The following is a 23,260-nucleotide window of genomic DNA, read 5'->3' as shown; positions in this document are numbered from 1 at the left end:
CAGCATGTACTTCCCATGAGCTGTCTGTGATTCGGTGTGTGTGTGTGTGTGTGTGTGTGTGTCTTTCCGTCATAATTTATACTTTCGTACCAGCCCTCATTATAATAGGTCCCCCCTCTTCTTCTGGTCTCTGTCAAAACTTGGGGCCAGCGTCACAGAACCCCGTCTTCTTGATGTTCACAAACCTGTGGGCTGGGAAATAGAAGCAGATACGGAGGCATTACGACGTCAGTCAGCGTCTCGGATGCCTGGAGCAGACCACCACATCGTGTGTTTGCCACATCACAAGCTTTTGTTCCATTGTTAGACTCACTTTGAAATGTGCAATACCAACATAAATATTCAAAAGACAAAAAGCTGGGAAATATTTCCAAGAGGGACCTGAAACACGCACATATATATATATATATATATATATATATATATATATATATATTAGGGATGGGCGGTACGGACTAAAAAAATTATCACAATAATTTCTGCCATTTATCCCGAAAACGATAAAAATTACGATAAAAAAACCCAATTCTTCTCTTTCTTTCTTTCTTTCTTTCTTTCTTTCTTTCTTTCTTTCTTTCATTCATTCATTCATTCATTCATTCATTCATTCATTCATTCATTCATTCATTCATTCATTCATTCATTCATTCATTCATTCATTCATTCATTCATTCATTCATTCATTCATTCATTCATTCATTCATTCATTCATCCATCCATCCATCCATCCATAAATCAGCTTTACACAAAAACGTCATCAACAGGAATTTATCGTTTTTACCGCGAGATGACAAATTCTTACCATGGGGAATTTTTTTGACGGTTTATCGTGAACGGTAAAATATCGCCCATTCCTAATATATATATATACACACATTTTTTAAGGCTTTACTAGGAGGACTTTGTCTCAAAACATGCTGATAATTTCAGTAACTGGTTTATAAATGAAATATCATCAGCAGAGCAGTGTAAATGGATGTCATGTTTGCAAATGATGTTCCCCAAAAAAAAGTGTAAATGGAGAGAACAGAAATGGTTCAAACCCAAGGACAGATTCTGGATTTGCTTTTCCAGGCCGTTGCTGGTTTCCACCTTCAGTATCCACCTCAGTGTCTGCTGTCACCTATAGTCATCACTGTAGTGCGCCAGTTAGCCATTGCCTCTGTTCTCTTTTTTCCTGCTCTGCCCAGCTGGTCTTCAGCAGGAGCCCCCCCCCCCTTATGATCCAGGTCCTGGTCCAGGTTTCTTCCCCCCCCTTATGATCCAGGTCCTGGTCCAGGTTTCTTCCCTCCTAAAGGGGAGTTTTTCCTTGCCACTGTTTGGCTTAAGGTTTTTCTCCCACTAGAGGAGTTGTGTTTACGTAATAATTGCTCGGGGTCATGTTCTGGGTCTCTGGAAAGCGCCTAAAGACAACTTCTGTTGTAATAGACGCTATATAAATAAACCTGATGGATTGAGATACGGCGACTGACTTGGCCATTGAAGAATATTCAATTAATTTGCCTTCGGAAGTCCCGAGTTTCTTTCTCAGTATGTTCCATGTCATTATCCATCTGCACAGTGACGTACTGTCCCACCGGGTGTGTAGCGTTTGGCTGAAGCGGGAGTGGAGCCCGTTACACCTCATAATTCATTTAGCTGCTACTGTCAGCGGTGGCAGCCGTACACGCTTCTGCCCTTTAGTCTGTTTCACATCATGAGCTTGTTCTTCCCCTCTACACACTTTTCTCTTCTCATCCTTCTGATACAAGTTTAGTTACATCTTTCCAAAGAATCTGACTTACAGAACACGGGAGTTTGTTTTTTTTCTTTATGTTTTCTATCAATGTCTAATTAGGCTTTCTGGTTCTTGACTGTTTGGTTTGCACCTTGTTGTAAATCCTCTGTATTGACGTTCACTAAGGTGCATCTTGATTGTAGACAGTGATACACCTCCCTTCTCCAGGTTATTCCTGACTTCTGAAGGATCCTGTGATCATGCAGGTCTTTTGAAAGGCAGAGCTCCGAAGAGTTCGGTTTCTCTCTTATAGATTTTTTTCACGCATTGAGATGTTCTTGGACTTTATACTGCTTACTGTGCTGAAACAGGATGCCAATACCTGATATCAAATACAGACCTTTAATCTGCTTCATTTGTCTTGAAGCAACAAGGAAATTTAAGATAACTCTCCAAATACTTTTTATGCCCCTGAAATTGGAGGCACTTTTTGTTAAAATGGCTGTAATTGCCCCTCGTGCTTTCATTCAACCCCGTCCGCTTGCTTCTCCTCATGAACCAGATATCCGCAGGTGTCGCTTCCCACGACAAGGAAAGATGCTTTAAATTCTGTACGTTAAACATTTTGAGCTACATTAATTATTTTTAAGTGGTTCCTCTTCTTCTAGCCGTTTGGAGGAATACGAACACTCCACCATGCATTTATCTTTCTCAGTTTATAGTTTATTACAGGAGTACGTATAACAATCCCCTCGGTAACAAAAAAAAGGAAGAAAAAGAAAAATAATCACAAGATGTTCATATTTAAACTAAATGGCATTTAATTTTTGTAAAAAGAAATACAAATATGTACAGAATGACATAAGGAAGGTTCAAAATAACCGAGAGGTGAGAAGAAGGGGAAGTGTAGTCGCATGGCACTTAAAAAATAAACATATCTGGCAAGTGCTTTCTGTTTTCCATAATTAATATCAAATAAAATGCAGTGATAATAATGTTGAATAACAAAAACAAATAATTATTACAGTAATCAAATCAACAATATTAACATTTTAAACACTGTTTACAATATAAACTGAAATACATAACATTCTAAATACATCCAATATTTACCAAAGACCTTCTCATGTAAGCTAAAAACTCTAAATCTGTAATAGAATAAAAATAGCATTTCAAATATCTTATAACAACAATATTAATCATACAATAACATTAATATTAGGTTATTAGTTGATGTAAATAGCTAATCTTCCCCATGGCTTGCTAAGGAACATTGTACAAATTAATATACACTATATCCTATTAATGCTCTCACAAAATGCAAATATTTTAATCAGCTAAATTGTAAATATATATACGTATAAAAATGGAAAGAAATAGCAAATCTCACTTGGTACAAACTATTGCAATCTAGAACTCTGAATTAGAAAATTTACACAGGAAAAGCAGCAAAAACAAACTCTATTTTCATATTTTTCTATCGTGAACAAATCAGTGGTGTGTTCAACGGAGGATAATGAATGTGGAGCACAGGTGCTGTCCATCTGGAATGCTATTGGACAATAGCTTTGTCCCCGAAATAAAAAACAAAAGTCTTTCTCTGTGCCCTCCCCTGAATGCTCATTGGTCCTTGTCCCTTCGCGCTCCGGCGTAGAACCTCAGAACTCCGTCCAAGAATCCTAGAATGTCCCCGAGCTCCTGCTAGCACGTTCCGCATTTCTGCGGGCGACAACTTTTTCCACATGCGAAGGAGGAACGGGGCTCGTCCTCCTCCGGGTCAGGGATGGCAAACTCTGATGAGTTCTGATTGTGCAATCACCCCGAGCAATAAATCTCTTTCAAGCTCGTAAAAGTCACTCAAACCACGGAGTTGATGTTGTTTTTTTTTTTGTTTTTTTTGTTTTTTTTTTTGTTTTGCATTCTTATCGTTGGAGGAGCAGCAAGACGGATGTCACCTTCTTCGAAGAACTCAAAAGGGCTGCCCCCCGGGAAGAGAGGGGGGGATAAACATGGCACACAAACAGAACGACAAGGCAACACTCAAGCAGCATGTATGTAGGTCTTCCACTTCTCCACCTCCATCCCCTTTTTCTGTCAGGAAATTACAATGCTTCATGAGAGCAAGTTCACGGTCGTATACTTGTCATCATCCGAATATCGGCCTCTTTGTAAGTCGGAAGTGCACTTTATAAACAAAGCAGAGCTGGGCCTTATTCATTTTGACAAGTTCCTTTTACCGAGCGATGGAAAAATGGAAATCTTGTTGTTTCTGTCCACAACAGGAGGAAAACAAAACTGTTGCAGGAGGTAAATATGTTAAGTGGAAGGAAACTGGTCCAGCTCTGAAATCATAGCATTGAGTAGGAAAATGAATGACTCATCTTTGTGATAAATATGGAAAGGCTACGCTGCACCTGAGTTAACTAACCATCAGGATGACTAGGGTGTGTCATTATGAGGGAAACATTCAAGTTAATGTATCTGGGGAACCTGGGAGCTTTCAGAAAGTAAGGAGGCCTAAAAAAAAATCCAAGTTCAAGGTGGAATTTAGGATGTCAAATGGTCTAGGATCTTAAAAAATGTAGTTTGTAGTCTCTTTCCACCAGTATCAAATGTAATATTTGGCCCTTTTGTCCCTGCACCAAATGTTGTACAACTTAATGTTGGTAAAATCCAGTATGTATTGAGCATGCTGGAACTTAATGCTGTAGATTTGGATGCTAAACCTAAATTTTAGGATGTAGATCAAAGAGGACGTGGGCTTGGGAATGTCGGTGTTTCGGTTACTGGGAAATTTGATCAAAGTGCTTCAGTTCCTAATCTTCTTGCACCTGATTTCCAACTATTTAACTCTTGAGCTTATTTCACTTTATGGCACATGGGTGGAGGTAACATTGCAGTTGCTGACTGAGAAGCGGATGAAAAAGCAACAGCTTAAGTTGCTGTAAGGAACAATTTGCCTATTTTACATCCCTCCATCGCTGCTACATTCTTAATTTCTGAGCAAAACCCTTTTGCATTGGTACTTCACCCAACTAACACACTGCTCAAAGGATTTATTGGATTGTGACACAGTTAGCTGGAGGGAATGGTCCTTCTTCACCACAGTCATCTACCCAATGTCCTTTGAGTCCTTAGTCTGCATCTCTAGACCTTTTTAAATGAAAGAGGATAATAATTGGATCAAACCCATTGGTCAGATATTGGTTGAACAGGAAGAGTTCTGGTTGAAAATCACCAGGCGATCTAGAACATTTATTTCATATAACCATCTTTTATACCCTGATATACAACTCAAACGATTCACTGGCTTTGATTAAGCACAAGCAAAGTATTAGATTATATTCTTTCGTCCTATACCCTGTTTTCTCCATCTCGCCCTCCTTCCACGACCGCCCTCACTTGTCTAATTTCAGCACTTCATTTCACCAAAAGTCCCTTTGTGCACGAACCACTTTCTCTTTCAAATTATATTACATAGCTTTTTGTACATATCTGTTTTGTAAATTTCTTCAAAAAAAGACACAGAATAGAGTATACTAAAGAACTTTTTGGCAGCTTCTTCCTTGAAGGAAAGTCCCGATTATCACCTTTTAGAGAGAGAGAGACGAAGACTTCTGCTCGAGTCTGATGGGAACGTCCAACTCGGCAGAACAAAGGTAGAGAAGAAAGAATAACTGTAAAGTTCCTTTTTCCTTCCTTCAGTCTTCTCCCTGAAGACTCCCACCTAAACACCCGTCGAGCCGCCGCCCCCCCCCCCTCAAACCGTGGCTCCCAGCAGCTCTTCAGACTTGGCCATGATCTCGTTCTGGTTGGAGTCCAGGCCGTAGAACTTGACCTTGAGCCCGTCGACGGGGTGGACCACGGGGACCGTGATCAGGCGGGGGAACTGCCGGGTGGCCAGCTCGAAGCGGCTGGTGCTGGCCAGCTCGATGGCCAGGATGCGGAGGAAGAGGGTGGCCAGCTGCTTCCCCAGGCAGGACCTGACCCCGCCGCCGAAGGGGAGGTAGTGGAAGCGGCCCTCTTTGTCCTCGCTGCGCTCCTGGCTGAAGCGGTCGGGGTCGAAAGCGTCCACGTCCTTGAAGACGGCGGCCGTGTCGTGAGTGTCCCGGATGCTGTACATCACACTCCAGCCTTTGGGAATTTGGACTCCCTGTAGACGCATAACGGAAAACGTGACAATTAACGTTAGATTCCTGCATCCTGCAATGTGCAAATGTCACGGTGTGTTCTTGAAAGCCTTCATTTTATTTAATTGAGCACAGCACTCACATCTAGTTCAAAGGTCTGCATGGCAACTCGGTAGGCTCCGGAAACCGGCGTAAAGAGTCTCAGCACCTCCTTGATGACGCAGTCCAGGTACTTGAGGCTCCCGATGGTGTCCATCCTCAGCTCCCCCTCGGGACAGAGGCAGCCGTTGTGCAGGAGGCCCCGGGCCCTCAGCTCCTCCCGCAGGCGCTCCAGGACGGCAGGGTGGCGCAGGAGCTGCATGATGAGGGAGGTGCTCGCGCTGGCCGTCGTGGCGAAGGCGGCGAAGATGAGCTCGATGGTTGATTCCTGCAGGACCATGAAAGAGACAAGACCGTCTTCAGCGCGTGTCTTTTTCTAGTCGAGTCTTTAAGACTACCTTTTTCCACAAAGTATTTACATCAAAATATAGAAAGGAAAAGGAATGTAACCAAGAGTTGTTGTTGTTGTTATGTCCCATCTAAAGTGTTTTTTGTGTTTAAAAAGTAAAACCAGGTACCATGCAAATACACTTAAATAGTGGGAACTGAAAGTATTCAGTTTTTGTTTCATTGCAGCCATTTGCTAAAATCAAAAAAATTCATTTTATTTCTCATTAATGTAAACTTAGCACCCAATCTTGACAGAAAAAAACTGAATTGCAGAAATTTTTGCAAATTTAAAAAATGTAAAAATATACAATATACTTACATCTATATAGTTGGAGGTCGTATAGACTTACAAATTATGCATACATGAAATGTAGCTTTACAAACATCAGATTGTGCACGATAAAAATATATATTGTAAGGTTAAAAGTTTACTAGTTAAGTATAATTTTTGGGCAGTTTTTTTTTTTCTTGTGGAAAATCTTCGAACAGTTAATTTGCTGCCGAAGCTTCATGTCTGCGGTGTTCAGCCCAGATATATTTTTTTTTAATTTCAATTTTTCTTTTTCTTTTTTAAATTTTTATCTTACAGTATATGGGTGTTTGGTTTTTGGGGTGCTTGATTTGTAAATGACAGTGCTGTGTGAGTGAGATGGAGGGAACCTCCCAAAGGGATTAATAAAGTCGTCTGAATCTGATCAGAAGCTGGTATTATTAATGAAAGGATTCTGTTTTTAATTCTTGTCATCCATTAACGACACATACTGGTGCTTGAAGAATAAATAAGAGGCTGAGCACATTGTAAACGTCTCATCTGCCATAATCTGTGTCAAAACACGTCCATGCCTCACCCTCCAATGTGTTTTTAAATGTCTACGTCGAAAAAAGTGAAGCGTGGGCCTCTATGAAGGGCCTCCCCAGTTCAGGTAGTCTGCGTGTCTAAGTGTGTGTGTGTGTGTGTGTGTGTGTGTGTGTGTACAGGAGGCCTCATTCAGACCCCTAGCAGGGGCAGTGTTGACTTATTTTTGGCCCTGGACTCAACCCAGAAACCACAAAGAGCGAGAGAGAAGCAGCGTTGAGTTTCCACAGAATTCCTCAGAGTTACTTGTGTAGGTAAACAGAGGGCGCGCCCCGTCCGCGGCCGCGTGTTTGTGTTGCTTTTACTGTTACTCTCTGCTCGTGGACATCAGCTTAGCACCTGTTAATATTTTATAAGAGGATGTGTGTCACGAGTCACGAGCGGCGGCCGTGAAACCCATGCGGCTCTTGTTTGTTTTGACTCTGTGGTTTTTTTTTAGCGCACCGGTGCATTTACCTTCAGCTCCTGCATGGTGAGCTCCGTGCCGTTCTCTTTGGCGCTCTCCATCAGGACGTCCAGCGCGTCGCTGTAGTCCTTCCCCTGGGAGCTCAGCGGCTTCTCTCTGATGGCTTTCTCAATGCTTTTCTGGAGGGTGTCTCGTGCACGGATACCCTGCAAACGAAACATGGGAAAGCTCCTATTTTACGTGATTGTTTAGGAATTAAACATGCTTTTAAAAAAGAAACAGTTTTCACAATAAGACAACTACGGAAGAGTATTAGGGCCAGGCAGGAGAAAAATAAAAATATTTTAGAGGAAATTTTTTTTTTCATTATGCACTTTGAGAAAAAAGTCGAAATGTCGAGAAAAAAGTCAAAATGACGAGATTAATGATGTACAATTTCGAGAAAAAAGTCGAAATGTTGAGAAAAATGTTGAAATGTTGAGAAAAAAGTCAAAATGTCGAGATTAATGATGTACAATTTCGAGAAAAAAGTTGAAATGTTGAGAAAAAAGTCAAAATTTCGTGAATAAAGTTGAAATATTGAGAAAAAAAAGAAATATTGAGAAAAAGCATTTTTATTTCAACATTAATCTCGACATTTCGACTTTTTTCTCGACATTTCGACTTTTTTCTCGAAGTGCACAATAAAAAAAAAAATCTTCCCCTTTCAAATATTTTTTCTCCTGCCTGGCCCTAATACTCTTCTGTAGAAAACAGCTCCGGTCCAAAGACGTACCTTCCTGTAGCCGCTGAAGGGCAGGTCTATGGGCAGGCTGAACAGGTTGTTCACGAAGTCTTGGAAGGTTGAGAACAGATGCCTCATCTCCTCCTCCGACACCCTGAAGCCCAGCAGCACCCTCACCGCCATGGTGAAGGACAACCTCTGGCTCTCCCTGTGGACGGACAATCCTCCAGTAAACACCTGAGCTTCGTCTGCTATCGTAAAGACGGCACATTCGGCCAAACTGACCATTTACGAAGGTCTTAATGAAATATCTGATACCACAGAGATCTCTTTTTTCATACTGGATGTCACAGCTTTGTGGTATGAGTAAATCTAGAGATTTTCAGACCTGGAAGCACAAGGGATGTGTTTATGTTGAGTTTATGAGTTTTTTTTACTTGAAACTCCCAAATGAATACACTCAAGCGCCGATTGTTTTCATATTTCCTCTTTAACGCTCCCATCTAAGGAAATGATCTTCCTTCCTGCAGAAACGGTAACCATATTCTGACCCGTTTGCCTGCCTCAGCCCCGGTTTTCTAGCCGCAGTAACAAAGGCTTGTTGAAATCATGTAAATGAACGTCTCCACAAAACAATTTAGATCACAAGTGGCCAATACTAATACAAGAATGCAGTTTAAGGTGGTCTGGGACGCTTGCATCTTAAAAATAACACATTCGCTATTTGTAAGCATCAATGGCGATAAGTTGCATATATCCGATTGCACGAGATGTATTTGGTGACGCATTTTTATGCCAGGTGTAAACATGCTGGAGATGCTGGCCGCTTGTAATCACCTTTTTCAGACCGCATGTTAATGCCAGGTCTAAACGGGCCAGATTTCTTTTAAACAATACCTTATATATTTATATTTCTTTTCTGCCACTATTGAACACTCGGTGTTGATTGAACCACTTCAAGGATTGTGTACAGTCAATAATCGGACAAAGCAACCCATTGTTACAATGTTTTTTTGTGCCTTAAAAAAAAGTGTGTTTTGAGCTTCAGATGTCTGACTTGTTTAACTTCTCAAGAGGATTAATTTCAATAGCCTCTCAAATTATCCCACAAATCAAACATTGGTGGTAAAAGCCTGGAAACCGAAGGCACATTTGAGTATCAGTACTGTCTTTTTCCCATTAATCATCTCATGAACTCTCAGACTGACGGTACCCCTCAACTATAAACTGATGCTGCGTGTATATGTGATCAGGTTTTGTTGTTAATATCCCATTCTCTCCGAACAGCCTTTCAGTGGCGGTCGTGGCCGTTACCTGTAGACGTTGATGGGCTCGGGGTTGGAGCTCCACACCCGGAGGCTCTCCTGGATGACCTGCTGCATTTTGGGGAGGTAGGACTCCAAGGCCTCATGGCTGAACACTTTGGCAAACACCTGCAGAGACACAGAGGGAGGCACATTCTGTTAATTCAACAGCACGCTCCGCCTGTCTTCACCCGTCTGCGCCGCGTTGGGACATAAATCACGTCTTTCATCAAATCCTGACAAATGAGATCTAGTCACAGAGATGTGTTTGAACCAGAGCGAGTAAAGCTCCCAGATTATGTCCCGTAATCCCCTTATAGTTGGTACAAATGCACCCAGACTGTTAACAACCGCCGAGCGACGGGGTGTGTGAGCAGGTAGCAGAGGAACAGGTTTGTAAAGCCTCCGAGGAGGTTCTGCATGGTTCATGACAATCCTGCACAATTAGGTGAAATTATGTAGGAAAACGTAGCTCCAGACCAAGTAAGAGATGAATGAATTTATTAGGGCTGGGCGATATGGACCAAAAGTCATATCTCGATATTTTCTAGCTAAATGGCGATACTCGATATATATCGATATTCTTTCTGTGCCTTAATTGGGGTTTCCCCCAAAGCATTATAGCATAGCATCTCTGTTAGCTTCATTTTTTTCTGAGGCAAACCCTTAAAAAAAAGTTTTAATACAAAGCCTCGTGCCAAATGTCACACAGGTACCTTTATTAACAGAGGTCTGCACAATATCAAAATGTATAAAACAAATGAAATAAAAATAAACTGCCTGCATGTATAGAATAAAAATGGTTCTTGAATAAAATAAAACAAATATCCCTTTCCTGCATAACAATTAAATTAAAATACACTGTACAATTAATACAATGTAGACAGTAACAGGCAGACTTTTCCACTGAGGTTGACAGTTGTGCAAATAACAAAACATTTGTGCAAATCTCAAATAAAACATTCAAGTCATTTTGTCACAAAATAAACTATATCAAAATCATATATTTTTTTTTTTTTTTTAATAATCGATATAAACGATATTGTCTCGTACCATATCGCGTTTGAAAATATAGCGATATATATTAAAATCTCGATATATCGCCCAGCCCTAGAATTTATTTTAATTTTAGATTAGGTAATACTGCTTTGATACCGTTTTCTCTCCTCCTCTCTTTCTCTGAGAAGACTTTCCACCATGTGTTCATTCTCATTTATTTTCTGCATTGCACTTATTTATCACCCAAACCCTCCCGCCTTCTTTAAAGAGACTTATACATTGTGGAGGTTTTCCACTGCAGTCAGCAGAAGTGGACGGAGAGAGAGGGGGGGGGGGCCGACCCGAGTCTTTCCTGGCTGCTCGGTAGCATTACTCCGTATGAATCAGTCACCAGTCGTCAGGGCTGTTTGGACAAATAACACCATCAGATTCAACCTTAGACTGCCCTTAAAACAGTCCTGGACGTGATTTAGAGGGAGAGAGGAGTGCAGAGGAATGGGGAAAAGGGCTTTAATGTTAACACGAAATGTCATTAAAGCTTAGTTTTATTTAGATAAATTGCACTTTTGTCAATTTAACCTTTTTAGCGCTTCGTGCTGTTTGCTGGGGGGAAAGAATCTGGTAGCAGAGAGTTGGCTTAGGTCTGGTTGGTTGGGTTTAGTTGGGAGTTTTAACAGCGTAGTGTTCAGTTATTTCGGCAGACCGTTGAAGGACGTCTGATTCTACGATTTACTGCCTCGTGTAAAAGAAAATCCCGCCTCTGTCAGTTGTAAGGTTGTACGTACCTAAAAATAAACCATCCGACCCGCTCTTACAAACGCACATTATCAACACATGGCACATTGCACTAATTTATCATTTAAAAAAAGTTTAAATCAGAATTAAAGGATTGAGTAACAGCTAGTAACCAAATGCATTGATTAACTGATCAACTCCCCCAAGTTAAAACTAATGTTTTGCCAGTTTGTTGATCTGGATCACTCAGCCGTTCGTTATTACCAATGGAAAGACGCCTTAGTGAGGCAGTTGGTGCTACTAATCAATCTGGTGAAGGGTTGGAAGGCCATTTCAAAACAATATGGAGGGAAAGATTGTTTACAAGTGGAACAACATGCCAGACATTTGCCAATCCTCATCTCAGACCATGCAATTCAAGGAGAAGCTTCAGGAACGCTGTGAAGTTCCATGTTTCGTCAATGAAAACATCCCATCTGTCAAGCATAGTGGTGGAGGTGTGGTGATATGGGCTAGTTCCACACCCACAGTTCTTACAGCCCAAGTGTAAGAACTAAAATCAAGTGTGGGGCCGTCTGAGAGACGACTGAAGCTTGCAGGATCGTGCACAACGACAAAGATCTCAAGCACATCAGCAAATCTGCAGCTGAATTACTGATGAAAGAAGATAATTAAGGTGTTGTCATGTTTTTAAAGTCCAGACCCGGCTGAGATGCTGTGACGGGACCTTCGGGGAGCCGTGAATAAGCGAATGTCTGCACACCTCAATGGGGTTTTATTACCTGAGGTCGTATTTACCGAATTTAAAGATCTGGTCGGGAGTTTCTGTGTTTTGATGAATAGATGTACTTTGTTCCACTTTTAGTCTGTTGCAAAGTTTAATTCAATCTAAAAAATCACAGGAAGGGAATGCAGCACATTTTGAAGCAGAGCTTGGTGACTGGTACACATGGTTTGCATTTTCTGCTCCATGAATCAAGACTGGAACATCTGAACAAGCAAATTTTATATTCGACATTCAGTGTAATGATTAGTGGCCGGTCAAGCCAGTCGGTTCCCAATTTTTAAAGGGGGGGGGGGGGGTCGCGTTTTTTCTGATAGGAGTTCATTGAAAAGTCACTAGCAGATTGGCTGTGCCAGTGTATTAAGTCGTCTGTTTTATGTTTTCTTTTGAAGAGATTTTATGTGTTTTTTTTACGAGTTCCTTCTTCAATATCTAACCAACATACACAAGCTTCAAATTGGAATAATTTTAATCGCTGTGGTCTCTCTTTGACTTCTACTGTACTTTTATACAACCATGCAGAGACGCTGAACTCTCCTTGTTTTTATTAACTATGACAGCATTTTTGCAAAAGAGCATGCTTTTGATGTTCTTTTAAATATAGCTCCCATCTCGAATGAACACTGAAAAATGTGGACTTTGTCGAGGCCCCCGGGACGCCTGAATAGAGGGAATTGATTGCTTATTTGGGATGCACTTTCGATATGTAAATACAACAAAGGAGCACGTTTATGGAGACAAAGCATTCCCGCTTCTCCTCATTGAGTTATAGTGGAAGCTGAGAGGGAAGAAAACAGCTTGTGCTGGGTTTTGATCTCGGGCAGGCGAGCAGCCGAGGGTACATTTGGTTCCTGCGGTCGAGTCTTCAGACACAAAACCATCAGTTGGGCACTCGTGCTCTTATTTTGTCCTCTACTTGATTTTCCTCTTGTTTTCTCTTTCCGTCATTGCCCTCTGTTTCCCACTCCGTCTCCTCATTCCTCCAAAACCCTGCTTGCCTCCCCTCCGCCGCTCCCAGAATGAATGAACAATAGTCCACTGAGCCGGTGCCATGTCGGTGTGTGTGGATTTGGTGCAACATGCTATGGATGTGTGTGTTAGGGAGTGGTTGGAGCGGATCACAGAGCGCTCAGAGACGCTGGTGGCGGTGGGGTTTTTCTCCCCGGGGCCGCACCCGGAGGCTGCTGCTCACAGATCAGCTTACATGACCTGTCCTCCCGTCACCAACCGCAGGAGACGCACAGTATCTGACCTCGTAAGAGGCGGAGACGGCGCTTCCTGCAGCGATGCTCGTCTGGAAGTTACCTCGTTGGTTTGGAGAATAACGTAGCTGTTATTAAGACTGTTATGGCACTTTTCCACTAGCGCCTACTCAGCTCTACTCATCTCAACTCAGCCTGGTTTCTTTTCCATAACAATCCAGCACCTGGAGCAGAAGTAGGAGGTTGGAGTGAAGCTGCTGTGACGCATTTGATTGTGATCTAAACGAAGAAGACAACAACACTAAAGATGTAGAACCTGGAGGAGATGATATATGTGCTGCTGGGTCTGTGACTTGTGTTCGATATCAAGTTAAAAATGAGAGTGAGAGAAGCTTCAAGCGGCTACGCTTTTTAATTTTTTTAGTTTGTCTCGCCGCTGCTGAAAAGTCAGCTGGAGCCGCGAGCAGCTATGAAGAGACAGAGCTCCTGGTGGATCTGGTCGTTCCTTATCGCCCGTCTAGATCCCTTTTTAATTCTCTCCTCAGCCACCAGGTTTATGAACATCTGCACCTCAGAGTTGGATCATGAAACAGACTTCTGCTGCCATTGCTGGTGGAATAAAATGAACAAGAAGCCATCAGAGTCTCTCTTTCACTGATGTCACATCCTGACTCAGACGTCTGACTCCAACCCCCCGACCAATGGGTGGCCTGTAGTGTGGTGTCATCAGATGCAGCCGACTCAGCCGCTTAGAACCTCGGCAGAGTAGTTACAGAAAAGTATCTACTCTGCATGTTAGACCCCTAGTGGAAAAGAACCAAACTGAGGCGAGGCGAGTCGGGCTGAGTAGGTACTAGTGGAAAAGCACCATTAGACGTACTGGTCTGATGCAAACTAGGAAGGTGTCCATGGCAACAAGCCCAATGCACCCAAACCATGACAAATCCAGCTCAGACGGGCTCCTCCAGAGGTCCCGTTTCCATACGGTAACCGGTCGGCGCTGTGTTGGTACGACGAGGCATACCTGCGCAACATTGAGCAGGTGGTTTTAATGTTATTATGCGGATTGGTTTATTATTCAGGATGCAGCAGTTATCCATAGGCTGCTCTGTCACGCGCCAGAGGACTAGGAGAAACTACACAAACATGTTTAATAACAGGCATGAAAATCTGCATTAGCGATGAAAAGTGAAAACACACGCAGGCGTGCAGCGAGGACGCACCGGAGGGGGATCGGCTGAACTCCTGCTTCGGCCAAAGGGGGGCTATGCAACGTTGTGAATTAACCCATTTAACCAGTCTGCACTGGATTACGCTTAATTGCTCAATTTGAGCGAGTACTTTGCTTATTCCTACCCTCACCCGGGGCACACATGCACACTCTCTGACATAAATAGACTCGGAGCAGCAGGGTTGAGCTACTGTAGGACCGGTGAGTCAGTCGGTCGGCCGGTCGGTGTGTGTCCAGGCGGATCTTTGCGAGGTAACTACAGGTCAGACAAACACAGCCAGCACCGCGCTGCACGACCTGGCTGCCAATCAAACACAGTTTTTATGCAGTGTCACTCTGGGACGTTCCAAGTTCCCCTCAGGATGAGGGCGGAGGAGGTGGCGAGTGTGTGTTTGTGTATGTATAGATGTGTGTGTGTGGTGGGGGGATTGTTCAGTACAACAGTCATTTCGCTGCACCACAAAAACGTGACTGTCTTCTGTAGCCTGCAGCGCAGAAACAGGCTTGAACACACACACACACACACACACACACACACACACACACACACACACACACACACACACACACACACACACACACACACACACACACACACTGTCAGGCTCTTACACACAGACACAGTTGTCCTAATAACGTCCATATGTCTTAAATTATGTGAAAGTGCTGCGAGCTGCTGGTTCCACAGACATGTAAAGACTCCTTTATTCTTTTCTCTGGTCTCGCTGCTCCCACCTCTTCCCGTCTCTCCCTGCCCCGTCATCCATCCTCCTCTTTCTTTCTTTTTTTTCTGCTAACAAATACTTTTTAATTTTCTTTTCAGTCGAACAAGCAGTCTGTGCTGTGCGGCGTTCCACGCATCTATCGTAACTTTGAAGCAGAGAGGGTGAAAGTCGGGGAGGCTTAAGCAGCCATGCGGGGAAAATGTCTCCAAAACGAGATCCACATATCAGCTACGAATTGACCCTTTGAGGGTCCTGAATGTGTTCCCAGAGGTACCTCAAATGCTCGCAGCAGTGGGGAGAAAGAGTTGTCTCTCCCCAGCCCCTTTGGGCAGGACACTAAACCTCACATTGCCCAAAAACCAGGCCACTTAGGGGTCACAAGCGTTTACTCAAGGCCAGCTAAATGTGAAGATTATGAGAGGAAGGCTATTCAGTAAGTGGAGCACAACGATCCGCTGTGGCCGAACGCCAGAAGTTCACTTAAGACATTTATTTTGCAAAATGTACCCTTTTTTGTTCAAATTAGCTTTCCATAGAATCATGGTTTATGGAGGAATCCTCCTCTGTTTCTAAGTAACACCATGACTCAGCAGATGACTTTACCTCAATACCGTCTGCAATTTATTTACTTAACCCCTCAGCTGGGATGAAAATGTAAAAACCATCAAAACTGAAGTCGACCAGGCTTCTTCAGACCAGAAGTGAACCCAGAAACTTTGTGCCTTATGCGAAAATGTTTCACACAGGTTGAAGTTGGAAGGGTAAAGATGGGGGGACAGGGTTGATAATAGCAGAACCCTCTACTGGTGATGAGCAGAAGCACAAGAGGCTGACAGACATGAGGGGTCCATGAGGAGCAGCATCCCCTCCCTGCAGCCGGGTGGAGGTTTTCTACATAATTTACTCCTCGTTGTGAGAAACACTCGATAGCGACTGGCCCCTTGTGTGAGGTTGAGGTGTGAAATGAAGGCAAAGGTCAGTTCTCTTGACCAGTCTTGCCAGTTTCTACCGTGATTTAGGCAGAGAGCCACGGTCCTACGAGAAAGAATAACAAGGGGAAAGGAAAATGTGGCAAACAAAAATAAATATGGTAAAAGGGGGAGCTGGAATGAGAGAATCTAGGCTAAAAAGACAAATAGAGAGATATGTCGCGGCGGTGAAAAAGCACCGGTTGCCATGGCGAGTTTCCATCATAGGAGGAGACTTTTCCACTGCAGGTCAGGCGGAGCAGTCTGATCAGCACAATGTACAATTTTTAATGTTAAAATGACATTTAGTAAAAACTCACCCATTTTCGGTGACTTTGGCAACTTAAAAACCATTAAATCTCTTAAGATTTCTGTATCACAGATGGCTTAAGTGCTTCTAAAAGAGATGGTTACCATTATTTCAGTGGTGCTACCCAACATTGCCATGACTTTATAGAAGTGTGGTTCAAGTGCACATACTAAACGCTGTGGAGCATTTAGAAACTTTGCAGCGGAAGCTGCTGGAGACTGAAAACAGCTCAAGGAAGAACTCAGGAATCTGATGCTGGTTCCATCCCATGGTGAAATAATAAGCTTCTGATAACTGGTGAACTTTGTTTAAATTAAATGCATTTCAGACTTCAGCCTATTTTGAGACTATGGGTTAGTACATATTCTATTGAAAGTTTATCAAACGGTACAGAAAGTACCAAACCAATTGGAACGAGGCAAGGGCGGGCTGAAATATTCTCCACTGAACACCATTTTTGATGTCTTTTCCTGATGCGACATGGATGCTCTTCCAACATCCATGTTTTGTTTCTTTGATTGGTTACATGCCTGATCAGTTGCATCCACAAGAAGTTTCTTCTTCTTGGCCTCCATTACTATTCAGCCCTGGAAACTAAAGTTGGATCCAGAGTAATTCTACCTGACTAATTATTTGCATTGAAGAGGAAACTAGTCAGGGTGGCTGGCAAGGCCATAGTTGGTTCCCTCCTGTTTGTTAGTAAAGGTTTGTTTCCATCTCCTCTTGTGAGCTACAAGTCATCTTTGAGGAAAAAAAGAAGCATAAACTAATTCAAGTAAGCCTAAAACAATTCCTTACAAATTGATTGTCACAAGTGGATGAAATCATTGAGTGTCATTACAGATTTGAGCGAGTGCTGTTCCATATTAATCACATTATTGCGTTTGTATTGTGCAGCTGATTCACCACTTGTAATTTTCCCCATGTAAAGCCGGGAGAAGGAAAGAGCCCAGATTAAAGACTGTTTGATGGGGTTTAAGAGTGTAACTTTGATCAGAACCCAACTTGAAACCTGCATGAAGTCTAAACCACTATCCCATGCTCCATACTGGCTCCATAAACCCGAAAAGCACACATCTGTAGAACTGGATCATGTTGGAGGTTGGTTTCAGTCCAGGATGATGTGCAAGTCTTGACTGCTTGGCTCCGGTTGGCCTCTATTGGAAAGCCAGTCCACTGTGGTTCTTCAAGAGACTTAGTTTCCCATCTTAACACGGGGTTGTATGGAAACTGGCTGACTCCGCTGATCCACTAAAGGCCAACGTGCTGCATGGAGATTGTTTTTCCAACAGTGAAACCCCAGAGGAGCGGTTCTGGTCCAGTTGGTCAGACGGTAAACTGGTCCTTCATTCATGCTCTCGGTTGATGCGCTCAAGCTTGTGACTGTTGACTTAGTTTTATTACCCAGAAAACAGAAGTTGGGGCTGCCAACGCATCAGCCGTGAACGCCGCCCAGCCGCCCGACGGCCCCCCTCTGGTCTCCTCCTCCGCCTGCCAATCACATTATGTGACTTTGGGGAGGGGTACCAAGGCGTTCCCAGGCCAACTGAGAGACATAGTCCCTTCAGTGTGTCCTGGGTCTTCCTGGGGTCTCCTCCTGGTGGAAACTGCCCAAAAACACCTCACCAGGTACAGGAGGCATCCTCACCAGAGGCCCAAGCCTCCCCCTGGGCAAAGGAGGTTCAGAGAGATTCAAAGAGAGAGGGACCATGCGAGACCCCAAACCAGAGTACAGTGATCCCTCGCTATAACGCGGTTCACCTTTCACGTCTCGCTGCCTCCCGGATTTGCATTGTGCATCGTTTTCTGCATTCTGATTGGCTAAACAGTCTCCCCGTTACATTTCTAAAATATAATCGATGGTGGCAGGTCGGTTTATAAGAATCTTTTTGCCCAGAAGAAAAAAGAGCAAAAACGACACATAACTATGTTCTTCTCTCAAAAAATCACACCTGCACCGCGGGCTTTAGAAGAAAAAGACGCTACAGAGCGAGTCAGGATGCAGCAGCAGTGAAATACGTGCGAGTCACAATTTGTCCTACTGCACTTATTTTGTTTTTTTTCGTAATCATTTTTCATTTTCTCCCATTCAAATCCAATTACTCATGTCGCGGTGGGGCGGGGCCGATCTCCGCAATTTGAAGCCTTGTATAATAATTGTAAAAAAAAAATAAAGGTTACTACTTCACCGATTTCACCTATCACGGGGTCTTTTTTTAACGTAACTCCCGCCAAAAACCAGGGATTACTGTAAACCTCAGCCTCCGTCATAAAAGCAGTCTGACCTCCACACCTGAAGGGGGCGACCTTGAGCTAAAACTGCAACACATCCTCTCTGCTTCTCGAGGTGACTTTTCCTCAGTAGGTACAGCTAGAATTTATTGATTTATTCATTACGGATCCCCATTAGTCCTCACAGTGCAGTGAAGACTATTCTTCCTGGGGTCCAACATTGCACACATAAAACAATAAAATACAATCCTTAAAATGAAAACATAACTAAATCTAAATAAAAAATGATCTGAGATGTAATGGAATTCAACCCTTAAATTGTTTAAACCAGCAACAAAAAAATATTCCATTTTACACACTCAGAATTTCAGAATAAACCAAGAATTTCAGAATAAACCAACTAACTAAAACTGACTTCCTTGCTAAGTACTGCTTTTTCTTAATTTATTTTTGAATCTAGCTTTATTGTTTATCATGGTTAAATGTGGTATGTTACTGCTCTATACATTAGAATACCTTTAAACTGGGGGATGAGAACCCTCCTCCATTTCACTCGATGGACAAATATTTGTTTTCAAATGCTTGAAATTGTAATTTTTTTCCGAATGAGACTTAATTGCTTGTTAGGTTTTATACTTTTATGTAGTTACAAACGAAATCACATGACAACACGGATTTAACTTTACAGACGTCGCATCTATTTGTATGCAGCTTTTGTGTTGCGAGCACAGCGTTTTCCAGGTGTGTGTGTGTGTGTGTGTGTGTGTGTGTGTGTGTGTGTGTGTGTGTGTGTGTGTGTGTGTGTGTGTGTGTGTGTGTGTGTGTGTGTGTGTCCGGCCCCCACAGAAAGCCCCTCTTTGTGTCGTGTCGGAGGCAGCCTTCCTAATCAGGGGTCATTACATGAGGTTAGTGCCGGGGTCTCCGGGGAGAGGAGAGGGGATCAGAGCTCGGATTAGACCCAGCCGACCCTCCGCCGTCCCCGGGTACCGCGGCAACGAAACCTGACCCCCCCCCACATCCCACCGCACCCCCCAACCCACTACCAGAAAATGAGACATGGATTTACAGGACAACACAGCAGACTCTGCTTTCCTCGTTCTCGTGCTTCATGTGGTTATCTGTGGTGTGTGTTTGTGTATCAGTGTGTGTGTGTGTGTGTGTGTGTGTGAGAGAGGGAGGGAGGTATGTGCCCCCGGGGACGAGGGGGATAATAGGAGGGAGAGGTAAGTGGCTGATTACCTGAAATTGTCCTGGCACAGACGAGAGAGGAAGCAAGAGAAAGAGAGAGGGTGAAACGAGAGGAATTAAACAGAGACAGTAAAAAGGGAAACACAGATCATCGTGGGGGGGGGTCTCGTGATGAGTGGAGGAGAGGACAAGAGTGATGGAGTGATGTTCTCACGCTTCAGTAGCCAGAAACTCCTGATAAGACCTACAGCTTCGCCTTTGCGCTGAAGCACTCAGGCTTTTTTTTCCGTTTTACTCGAGTACTTCAGCAGATGTTCTGCTGCATCTGCTGGTGGGACTAAATATCTCCTGAATCCACCTCTTTTTATCAACCTGGTCGTACAGAACTGGTCTTGGGATGTGGGCTTCATGGGTATCGGTGTACTGAAAGTGCTGAGGGAGTCTTGACTTTTTCAGATGATCAGATTCCGTCTGTGTCCAGACTTTAGTTCTCCAAACAGTGTCGTTTTTGCTATTCTATGATTGTTCTGCATTTTAATGCAGAGCCAAGAACAGTACGGCCCCCTACAGGCCGAATAGTGCACTACAAAGTGTTACTTCCATGTAGTGTTGTTGTTGTCAGCCTGTTTCAATTCTAGTTTGAGTCTAGTCTTTGGGTCAAGCTATCATTTTAGTTTTTATTAATTTTAGTCACGTTCATTCTCCTTTTAGTCGTGTCAAGTTTCAGTCGACTAAAAGTCTGAGCATTTTAGTCTTATTTTAGTCAGAATTGTCCAGGATCATTTTAGTCTCGTTTTAGTCAAAGATTGTATTTAGCCAAACCCATTTCACAATTCAAACAAGGTTATCTTATTATTATATTATTGTTACCTTATAGACTCAAGAATACATTCATTCCAGATACAGAAGACTCTAATTTGAGTTTACATATATTATACATATTTATTTTTCCGCATTTCTCCACGTTTTTTTCTTTTTCGACGACACATTGGGTTTTCTTTTCCACGTCTATGTAGGAAAGTGTATCCAAAGATGGATCTTCTTCTTCTCCAGTCCCAGATCAGATCCCCGCGTTTCTCTATGTAACTTTGTTTTTAATTGACGTGAACCTAGAGCTCTGCGTTAACGGCATCAGCCTCTAACTCTGCAGCTGCATCTTCTGGATCTGATTCCCCGCTGCAGCGACTGGGATGGAGGACGTGACGTCACCCAGCAGAACTAAACCAGATGAAACTACTGAAAACATGGACATTAAGGGTCTTTGGTAGAACATTTCGTTTTGTTTTGGTCAACGAAAGCAGAGCAGATTTTTTATTTTGTAATCTACATTTTAGTCTGGTTTTTATTCCTCTACGATATTGCATTATATATTTAATTATCGTTATCGTCACATGATCAGCATTTTCGTTGCATCTCGTTTTCCTCAGGTGATAAAGGTTCGTTGACGAAGATATTTAGTCATAATTTTCGTTGACGAAAGCAACTTTACCTCCATGTAGGACATTATGACGTGAAGTCATTGGCAGAATAAACTATTATATTACCAGCCTTATTTTTTGTTGGCCCAGTTCATACAAAGATAAAACATAAGAGATCCCCACCGGCATACACATGCCAGATAGAGTGCACTATATAAGGTTCAACAACTCTCACTACAATTTAATTTGCTAATTCTTTTTGTCAGAGCGAAAGGGATCGCTGAAACATGTCGAGTATTTAAAAAAAAACGAAAAATTATTGTCCGACAAAAAGAATTAGCAAACAAAACCGTAAAGCCATGGACAAAATGAACCATACAGCGAGCAGGGTCTGTTCCTACCTTCCTCCTCTTGCGGTGGATGTCTCCGATGCTGTTGGCCAGTGAGTTGGGCCCCAGCAGCGTGGAGGTGCTCTGAGGCCAGTCCGTCGTCACCAGCGTGTGCTCGCCCATCAGCACCTTCCGCACGTTGTCGGCGCCCGTCACGCGGATCAGGGGACGGCCCAGGAGGTGAGTCTTGAACACGTTGCCGTACTTCTGTCTCCGCGACGCGTGGAAACCCGAACCCTGGGTGGAGAGGAAGGAGGCCGACATGTTACCACCTTAACTTCAACCGGCGCCAGCCGACGCAGGACTTCAAACGAGGAGGCCGAGACTCTGAATTTCCCTTCAAGCTGCTATTTCCAGCCCAAGGTGACGTTACAAGGAGACATTACTTTGAGGAAATCCCCAAACACCCCCGCCCTGTTTCTCTGACGTGAGAGGAGCACTTTTCCCATCCTGTTGATGGAGATCCCCTTCATCTCCACTTGGGATCCGTTTGGTAACTTTCTCACGAGATTTCTGAGGCTCATGCAGAGTTTTATAAACATAATGAAGGAAACCAGAACGTTGATATTAAACAGTCGGATATCAGAATAGATGGATTCTCTAAATTTGTAAATCTTGTTCACTCTTTCGCATGCTTTTCCGTTCATGCCATCATCGTCTCAACATCACCAACAAGCGCGCGGATCTGCGCTGCATACGGATGACCTCTGCTCTCGCTTTGATCTGCAGCTCTGAGAAGTTTCACCCGGCATTTTGTCTTTCTGTGGTTTGGGGCCCAAACGGAGCGTTTTCTGCGAGGAGTTACTGACGTTCCCCTCATCTGCAGGAGGCTTCCACTGAGGGGGGCATGCCGCAGATGTTTAAGAAAACCCATTTACGTTGGGTTAATGAAGTGAAAACTGATGTAAGTTGCCTTCAGGACGGGTCTGAGATCAGCTTTAGTGACGACAATGAAAAGCACGAAAGGTTATCACTACTGGGTCTCCTGGGTCCACTTCTCCATCCATCCCCTTGTTTATTCATTACTTTTGTACTTTTGCAGTCATCTTTGTCTTATAACAGTCATAAAAAACTCTCTTTTCAAGCATGTAAGACCATCAAATACCTTGGGAACTTCGGAAGAAGATCACAATAAGTAGCTGAAGCCTAATTTTTGAGCCGGCAGTTCAGCGTTCATGCACCGCGGGTCCTTAAAAAGTCCTTAAAAAGTCTTAAACTCAATTTTTGCTAAAATAAGGCTTTTAAATATCTTAATTTGTCTTAAATCTCAATCCTTAATTTTAGAGGGAATGTATCCAGTCATCATTAAAAAGTTTATTTCATCGTTTTGAGGAGAATGTCCTGCGGAGGTTCTAAATCCGTGTTGCCAGGTAGGGCAAGTTTCAGCCCAATTGGGCTGAAAAATATATACTTGGGCTGCTTTTCCTGGTTTTTACTAAATATTTAGTATTTA

General features: G+C 43.1%; 1 protein-coding gene across 1 annotated transcript in view; it reads right to left on the bottom strand.

The window, feature by feature from the left end:
* Window positions 1–2,514: 2,514 nt before the first annotated feature.
* The window catches only part of LOC133420028 (cytochrome P450 26B1), a 38,624-nt gene continuing 17,878 nt past the window's right edge, over window positions 2,515–23,260 (bottom strand). The window contains exons 2-7 of the mRNA XM_061709579.1: window positions 21,820–22,044; window positions 9,637–9,755; window positions 8,374–8,530; window positions 7,649–7,804; window positions 5,990–6,274; window positions 2,515–5,870 (exon numbers count right to left, since the gene is read on the bottom strand). Of these exons, the coding sequence (XP_061565563.1) occupies window positions 5,478–5,870; window positions 5,990–6,274; window positions 7,649–7,804; window positions 8,374–8,530; window positions 9,637–9,755; window positions 21,820–22,044 (1,335 nt within the window). The 3' untranslated portion in view covers window positions 2,515–5,477. The remainder of the gene's footprint in view (window positions 5,871–5,989; window positions 6,275–7,648; window positions 7,805–8,373; window positions 8,531–9,636; window positions 9,756–21,819; window positions 22,045–23,260) is intronic.

This window comes from Cololabis saira, chromosome 20, assembly GCF_033807715.1.
Source record: "Cololabis saira isolate AMF1-May2022 chromosome 20, fColSai1.1, whole genome shotgun sequence".
Taxonomy (NCBI): Eukaryota; Metazoa; Chordata; class Actinopteri; order Beloniformes; family Belonidae; genus Cololabis; species Cololabis saira.
The sequence above is the reverse complement of the archived record's forward strand: the minus strand, read 5'-3'. Positions and strand labels throughout refer to the sequence as shown.